The sequence below is a fragment of the Chenopodium quinoa genome, unplaced genomic scaffold (assembly GCF_001683475.1).
Source record: "Chenopodium quinoa cultivar QQ74 unplaced genomic scaffold, ASM168347v1, whole genome shotgun sequence".
Taxonomy (NCBI): domain Eukaryota; kingdom Viridiplantae; phylum Streptophyta; class Magnoliopsida; order Caryophyllales; family Amaranthaceae; genus Chenopodium; species Chenopodium quinoa.
The window spans coordinates 331801-340830 of record NW_018743575.1 but is presented as its reverse complement, the minus strand read 5'-3'; the positions used below and the strand labels follow the sequence as shown (position 1 = coordinate 340830).

The following is a 9030-nucleotide window of genomic DNA, read 5'->3' as shown; positions in this document are numbered from 1 at the left end:
GCAGAACAACTCAATGAAATATGGCCTTAGTTTGAAAAAGGTTAGGTTATTTTTTTGTAAAGGCATGATCAATTTTTATATATAAAGATAGTTTCAAAATTAAGGTATTTGTAAAGGCATGATCAATTTTTATGTATAAAGTTAGTTGGAAAATTAAGATGTAAGTGAATGATTTTTTTTTTTTTTTTTTTTGTTAAATATTTTCTAATTAGAAAAAACAGGAAGTAGACATGTGTCCTTCCAACTTCCTGCGTTAAAATAATAGTATATATTTATTTAATTCTCAACAATTTGAAACCGCCATCTTAGATTCTTGAAAAAGCATTTCCCATCTCCCTCCTTTTCATCCTCGGTACTCCTCATTTCCCTCATTTCAAATTTGTAAATCGCAATTACTCATTTAGGGTTCTTTTTCTCTCTCCTCTCTTACTGTCACTCACTCATTTTCTTCTTCAAATCATTCCATTTTCCCCCAATTTCCACTTCAATTTCAACTACTAGGGTTCCAATTTTTCTCCGTTGACTTCAAATTTCCAGAATTTTATCTCTTTAAATGTCAGCATCGACAGTTTCCGGGACGGCGAACCCTCGCCGACGAGCATCGGCGGTTTCCGACATGAAACAGGGCATCGACATAGTTAACGATGCTACAAATTCCCTCAATTTGGACAACAATAGCAACAGGAATGTCGCGAGTGATGGAGGAGGTGATAAAGTGACAAGCGGTAACAAAGATCTGAGTCATTCGATTAGAGGTGAAGCAGTTCTTGAAAGATCTAAGGAGAAGAAATCATCTCAATTGCCCAATTCAAATGCTGCTCTGCGAACCCGGAATCGAAAGGCGGCAACTGCGCCTCAGAAGCCGCCGAAGCCCCGGTGGGTTACGGTAATGAGTGTTTTGATTAAGAATTTATTGTTGTTATTTGCGTTATTAGGGTTTGTTCAGATTGTTAGGAAGTTGGTTGCTAATTCTGGGAATGTGGGTGGTTCGGGTAGTTTGATGGGGTTTTCGGATATGGAGGGAAGGATTGCTGGGGTCGAATCGTCGCTTAAAACGACGACGAAGATGCTGCAGGTTCAAGTGGAGGTTGTTGATAAGAAGATTGATAGTGAGGTTGGGAATTTGAGGAGAGAGGTTAGTAGGAAGATTGAGGATAAAAGTGGAGAGATTGGTGATCAATTGAGGAAATTGGAGGAGAAGAGTGAGGGTTTGGAGTTGGATTTGGTTGAATTGCAATCGAAGGAGTTGTTAACTAAAGATGATGTGGTGAAGTTGTATGATGAACTGAAGAGAGGTGATGGTGGTGGTAATATTGGGTTGAGTTTTGATGAGATTAGGGGTTTGGCGAGGGAGGTTGTTGAGAAGGAAATCGAGAAACACGCTGCTGATGGGCTCGGAAGTGTTGATTATGCTGTGGCTAGTGGTGGTGCCAGAGTTTTAAGTCACTCAGAACCATTAGGTGGTTTTGGGAATGCAGGTAGTTGGTTGAACGTAGGGAACAAAGGGGTTCACAGTAAGGCGGTTAAAATGTTGAGCCCCAGCTTTGGAGAGCCTGGAGAGTGTTTCCCACTGGCAGGCAGCAATGGTTTTGTTGTAATCCAGTTAAAGACCGCCATTGTTCCGGAGGCCATTACACTTGAACATGTTTCTGAGGTATCATTTTCATTTATTTTTCAATTAGGGTTTTGGATGCTCTATGACATGTAATGAAATCTATGTGTGATACTATTGTTGCGCTTTTATCTGTTGCTGTGATTGTGGAATTCTCTTGTAGAGATTGAATAACTTTACAGATGGCTGCAGGCTGCATTGGCCAATGAAAGGTCGTATGCCTTGTTGAATTATGTGTAGAAAGATAGAGGTTATTGAAGGCCTGTTTAGTAGTTATGTGGATGTTGTGATCCTTAAGTTGGTTCATTGGAATTCAATACCTTGAAATATATACAGTTATGCAACTTGGCTTTGAGTGAACTGATAAATTATGCAACTTTTTCAGAAGCTTGAAGTTTTATATTCCTATTAGATTAAAGGTTCAGCTTTTATCAATGTGTTTAGTGAGGATTGTTATAATAAATGCGTAAATTAATTTATCTTTACTTATAATCCAGCTATTGGTTCTATCTTATGTCTCTACTGTATTATTTTAGGTTATTTTAGCCTAATATGCTGAAATTAAATTTATATGCAGTTCAGATCTATTGTTTAGAAGCTTGTTACATATGCATGGGATTGCCATAACCTATGTGATTCAAAGATTAAACAGGGGAGGGAGAAAATGTTCCCAAAGTATAACTGTGGTTTGAGGATTCAAACAATTGACATTTATTTTTGTAAAAGCTTAAATTGCCTTAAAAGTACTCTTGCGTTAGGAGGTGAGCTTTACAATAGTCAATGAGGGTTAAATGCTTAATACAGAGTTGTTGAATACTGCTCTATGGTATATATATGTTAATATCCCTGTGGTTTGTTTTGTTGTTTCATGTGCTTGAAGTTAGAACTATATATCTATACTATGTTACTTAGTGTGTCCTTTTGTTTTGGTGCTTAGTGTTTAACCTTTGATTCAAGCATTAGCAAATCACAAACTATTTGTGCCTGCTATGTATGGTGCTGGAAGCGTGACTTGCAATTTGTGGATTATTGAAGTGCTTTATTTTATTCTAAGTAGTTTTTATGGAGAATTGTACATGCCATATACAGCATACTGGTGTTATTGCGTGATTCAGTTACTTGAGTGGTGGCTAGTGTTTTTTGCTCGGAATAACCTTGCATTGGTACAGGTTCTGAGTTAGTCAAGGGTGGTGTTTTTTGCTTGAAATGACCTTACTCTGGTAAAAATTTTGAATTAGTCGAGGGTGAATGATTTTGTAAGTAAATTGAGTGACATTCAGAAGTAAAATGGGGCAACTGTTTGAGATTTCACTTGTTTTGGGAAGAACTTGATGTTAACAGTAGTATAAAGTGATGAAACTTCTACAATTAGTAGTGGAGTATCGAATTTTGACTATGAGAAATCTTAAATATAGAAATGATTGATCCCTTGGGTATGCATGAATGCCAGGGGCAGATTGCTTATAAATCTTTTTTCAATTCAAGTAGAATAAGAAAATTTGAAGATGAATGGTGTTTACAAGCCTATAAGCTCGCTCCCAAGAAAGTGTATATGGTGTGCTTTAGATTGTTAGTCTACTTAGTTTTGGTGGTGGAAAGATACAACTGATGCTAAGGAATAAGGATTGTTGTACGTGGTTTCTTTGGTTGTTGTCCATGAGGGTGAGTCAATTTTACGTTTGATTGTAGCTTTATTTTATGTTGAGTTCGGATTGTTTAGAGGCCATTTTTATTGGTTTGGGTGATTTTTTTGGTGTAAGACTAAGACATGTCAGATTTAAGTACAAATCAAGGATGAATGTCGGGCTTTTTTGGTGCACATGTGTTGTCTTATCGGTGCTATCTCTTGTGTAATGATCATTTGGAGACTATTTAAGTTCTTAGGCTTATACATTGGATTGGATATACTTGGAATTCTTTCTCTCAAGGGTGTGTCTAAAGTTAAGCAACTTAGATGAGATGGTTAGTTCATAGCTTATCCAAATTAATACTATGTGATTTTCCCATTCTTTATTTTTGCTCATTTTTTAATTGTGCACGTTTGTCAATGCACATCTGTAACCATATATATCTCTAATTACGTGATAGTAATAAAATTATAATATTGATATTTTAAAAACAATCATTGAGATGAATTAAGCAAGACTCTACATGGCTATGCTTTTTTTTTTTGGAATAATTTAGAAGATTGCCTCAAATTGTAAATGATTCGAAGCAAGAACATAAAAAAGAAATGGAGGGAGTAGTTTAGTATTGTATTGGTTGTTACTTGTTAAGGTTGTTACTTATTCTAAAATATTTTTTATTTATATCCTGTTTATAGACTAAAGGTTTTATTTATTTTTGTCTATCTAATAGAAAATAGAAGAAAAAGGAGTACCTTTGTATTGGAGGGATGTACCAAGTTACTGACTGCCAAGTGTCAACATCTTGTGAATGTGTTTTGATTTTTATAAGATTATGTGCTGTACTCCTCTAAGAGATAGAAAGAGAAATGAGGTTATTTGCAAGAAAATAGGTGTGGCAGGTATTGTTGACAAACTAAAGGAAAATCGCCTGCGTTGGTTTGGTCATGTAAGACGGAGACCCGAGGGTGCACCGATTCGAAGAGTGGAAGAGTGGGAACATGGAGGGGTTAAACGAGGGAGAGGGAGATTGAAAATGACTTGGTTGGAAGGAGTTAGGAAGGATACGAAGTATATGGATTTGCACGAGGATGAAGCATTGGATCGTAAGGGATGGAGGAGGAAGATTTATGTTGATGACTACGCGGAATAATCAAATTTGGTTCATGTAGCCAACCCCACTTATGGGATTAAGGCTTTGATTAATTGATTGATAGATTGATTGATGTGCTGGACTCCTCTGTTGGTATGCGCTAATTTATTTTAGTGCGAGCCTTAGTAGTTGATATTTGTTACTTGTTAGTGTAATTATTTAGGTGTAGATATTAATCATTTTAGGATTTGAAATCCAAAATTATGGATTGGTCATTGGTGTTGTTCGGGATGCACCTGTTTGTTTTGTTGCCAGTGGTGATATTCTTTACATTACATAAAAGGTTTACAGAGTGGGTGGCCCTTGAAAATTTCGATCTAGACTAATGAAAAGTTCCATTGGCTCTGAGATCTTCATGTTGCTATTGCAACTTACATTGCTCCTAGTTTCTTACTTTCTTATGCATATTGAGATTGATTATTAGGAATCTATTTTTAAATTCTAGTGGTTGCTTTACTTGACTGAATGCAATCTATTTGGTTTAATATCCATTATGTGTTCTCTCTTTCCCCCAAATGTCCTTACGACTCAAAATGAAATACCTTTCTCAGCCACGTGTTCTGAAGTCTTGCTTGTAGATTTGTTCTGTTTTATACTCCTTGTTTTATTGTTTTCAACACTTTGAATCTAATAAGCTAATGGAACAAGAGTTCATATATTTTGTGTTTGGTATGGGGTATTAAGAAAGGGTAAGGGAATGAACACTCTTGATTTCTGTAGTTGTTGGGTCATTTTTCCCATTTCCTTTACCTTATTGTTTCCCATAGTTTTCTCCACTAGGATCCCTTTTCATGGGTTTCATTTTAAGGGAATAGGGAATGACCACTCAACCTTGACCACTTCCCAACCCACCAACTTTAATGTTTGTGTCCCAATCCCAACTACTTGCACCACCAAACCCATCCACCACCATCGACCACACTGCCTCAGCTTAGCGTAGCCATCCTACTGTCGACCGCAACACTTTGCCTTCCCAACCCATCGCAAATCGCCGCACCTAGCCCAAAACCACCTTAACCAACCTGAAATCTACCCAACCCATCCACCAACCATAAATCCTCCTCACGCCACAAGATTCGCGCTATCCACCCCTAAAACCCCAAAACCAACCAAGTCATCCACCCCAAATTATCCTACTCAAAAATTATATCTGAGCAAGAAGGAAGAATGGGAATGATGGCTACCAAGGGAGAGATTACTATGTCGGAGAGGGTAAATTGGTGGTGGTTGAAACTGCTTTCTTCTTGTCAATGATGGTGATGGTTGTAAAGTGGGAGAATGTGGTGGTTGTCTTTCTTCCCTTCTCCATAAGCCCACACAAATAACAACAAAAAAATATAGTATGTATTTCTTTCCTCATGTATCCCTTTCCCTCTTTTGAACCAAAATGAAATCTTGGTTATGAGGTTGTGAATTTTGTGATTATTGGTGAGGTTGTTTACATGTTTGTTAGGACTTACAATAATGGTAATAGCAAAATATTTACCGAGTATTATCCAGCAGGACTGACAACTAAAATCATCAGAATAATACTTTGTTCATTGAAGTTCTTCCCTCTTTTGTGTTGCTACATACTTTCGCAAGGGTAAAGTCAAAGAAATGAAACTTAAAGAACAGAAGTATATGTCACGGAAACTGTGTCACTTCAAGCATACACAAAGTAAAACTAAACTCATGCATCAAACTTCTTTTCTACTTGTACCATTTCTTAGTTTTCTCTCTTTATACCTCCAATGGTGCAAAATGCCATTGCATGGATGTTTCTATGTTTGTTTAAAACCACATAGCCCCCAGCATTCCAGCACCTCTACTTGTTTAATACTTCCATTTTTAGGTTTGATTCTTTTCTCTTCTTTCTACTTTTCCCTTTTCTTATTTTTAATTTTTTTTATTATTTATTTATTTATTTATATATTTATTTTTGTCACAAGAAAATAAAGAAAATTGTAAGTTAAGAAATTGGAACAAGTGACCTCTGTGGTGTTACTATTATTGCCAGGGGAGGGGAGTAAATTCATCAATTTATTTAGATGCTATGTTGTAGTTGCCACTATAGTCCTCTTTTAGTCTGCTGTGCTTTTTTGTGAGCGCAATAGATTTTGTGGCTTTTGGGGCTGCTGTCACACTTTTTTATAGCATGTATTTCTTAAGGTTTGGCACTTTTGTTAGTCTAATATCTGGATCAGTCCTTGCAGTCATTTTTGTTGATGAATTTATTTATTTGTCATATTTGGAACTATGTACCAGAAGGTGCAAATATAACGTTCTTTTTCTGAAATTTTTAAGATGATGATCTTGAAAATTATATCCTACACCTGAGTCAGCTTGTGTCTTGAATGAAAAAATAGTTCAAAATAATTAACATGCATTTTAAAGATATGAAACATTTAATTTATAGAGTATGATTTTATGTATTAAAATATAGTTTAAAAATATGATCATTAAGTTTAGTTTGCTAAAAAATGTGAACAGTTAGCTATGAAATTACGAATATGCAGTTCTGTTTTAAAAAATTGCAACACTTTGACCAAAAATGTGAGAGCTTTTTGGCCAAAGTGTTCCAATTTTTATTAGACAGAGGAGTATTTTTTAATTTTTTTGATTGCATTAGTGACGTTAATGAATATAGCATTTTTGGTCAAAGTGTTGAGGAATGTCGAAAACCACCTTTTAAAATTGGTTTTTTTGTAGAAAAAAGGCAACATTTTTCCTTAGAACAATGTTGTTTATTTGGGACTGGGATGCACATCCTGGTTTGAGTGCAAAATGTAATGATTCTATGGTTGTAAGTGAATCATGTGCTTCCTCCCCTTTTCTTTTCTTTCTTTTCTTTTTGATGATTGAAGCTAAATTGATGGGGCATTTCTTTCCTTTGTTATGTCTTCCTTTCTTGGTCTTTTTTCAACCAGTTCAACTTATCTGTATGTAGCAAAAGCAGCAGTTGTGCTATGACGAATATGTTCCTGTATTCTCATCAGGCTATTATTTTTGGTCATTAAAAGGTAATTAAAAAAAATTGTGGATGAGCTCCTTGATTTGGTGTGCAGGTTAATCTTACTCTTAATTGAACTGTTATAGGATGTATGATCCAGTTTTGTTGAGCTAGTGCTCTGTATGTTTGCTACTAGGATTTTCAGGTTTGCAGTTGGGGAAGTTGGTCATTATCTTTGTATAAGTATTTATTCCTTTATATATTAATTTTTTATTGGTTTAACTTAATCTTATTAGCTGATCAAATGACTTTAACGGTTTTCCTTTGGCATGCTATGTGATGAATTTTCTGTTGTATTTCATGCCTTTTTTAATCACATTATTTTTAGCTTTTATTCTATTTACATTACAGAGTGTGGCTTTCGACCGGTCATCTGCTCCAAAAAATTGCCGGGTATCTGGTTGGCTTCAAGGGAAACAAGGTCTTGAGATTGACACTGTTGATAGAGAGGAAATTCTTCTGACAGACTTTGTGTATGACCTGAAGAAGAGCAATGCCCAGACCTTCAACGTGCTTGATGAGGCTAGATCATCTGTTATTAATACTATTAGGTTTGATTTAATCTCCAACCATGGAAATTCATTATATACCTGCATATATCGGCTTAGAGTGCATGGCCATGTACCCAAATCAGTCCCAGTGATTCCTGCTGATTCTTGAGCTGTATTTGGATCACATGCCTCGTCTTTGTAATTGGTGGTTGCTCTTTTTCACTTGGTTTGTTAATGCATGTATGTCATTGATGACTTAGTGGTAGTTTCTTTCATGGTGGTCATCTTTTTTTTCAATTATAGCCGTTATAGGCTTGCTAGTTAGTGAAGATTCTCTTGCATATGTAGACATGTAGTGCATGAATTTGTAAGAATGAATCAATATATGTGAATCAACACATGTATATCATCTTATTACATTGGTGATCAGCATCTTTTTTCAGAAAATTGCTTTCTATCCTTTCTGAATATCAGGAAAGTGCTTTTGGTATGCTGTTAGATAAGGTGTAAATAAAAATGGAAGGATTAATAGAAATGACATGTTTATGTGGTGGGATGGGCTTAATAGAGGATAGGGATGAGGATGGGGACAGGGATAGGAACAGGGGAATTCCCAACATATGTCCTCCGCTCCTTTTTATAGTTCCAATTTGGAATCTTGATACTATTCATAATGTGAGAGAATCTTCTAATATATAAGACATAACATAGTTATGTTTGGTTTTATTTGATTCATCTTGATGAATAGATTGTTAATATTCAATTGTTATATTTTTTACTAATAAACAACTAACGATATTTATGGTCGTTGCATTGGCAAACGTCCAAGTTCAAATGAGAACTATAAAAAGGGGCGTAGGGAGGAATGCATGAGGGGTGATTTTAAGGAGGGATAAGGATTGGTGAAAAATATCGTCTTGTTAGTAATGCAATCCTATTGTCAAGAAAAATTGATAATATTTTCTTTTTTTGGGGGGGTGGGGGGGGGGGGGGGAGGTGGGATTAGCATTAAAATAGACATTTTTTTTTTTTTTTTTTATTTTATGAATTACGTACTTATCATTATTGTCATTTATGATCACCTATCACATGGGTTGATATTGTTATGATTTAGTTTTTTGAGAACCTTTATTGTGCATCATAGACCCATGGTGTTC

At 35.6% G+C, this 9030-nt stretch overlaps 1 protein-coding gene across 1 annotated transcript; it reads left to right on the top strand.

Annotated features, from left to right (window-relative positions):
• Positions 1-288: 288 nt before the first annotated feature.
• On the top strand, positions 289-8328 carry LOC110682657 (protein SAD1/UNC-84 domain protein 2-like). The gene is made up of 2 exons (XM_021858991.1): positions 289-1654; positions 7734-8328. Exons 1-2 carry the CDS (start codon positions 554-556, stop codon positions 8040-8042), a joined length of 1410 nt encoding a protein of 469 aa, XP_021714683.1. The 5' UTR covers positions 289-553; the 3' UTR covers positions 8043-8328.
• Positions 8329-9030: the final 702 nt, after the last annotated feature.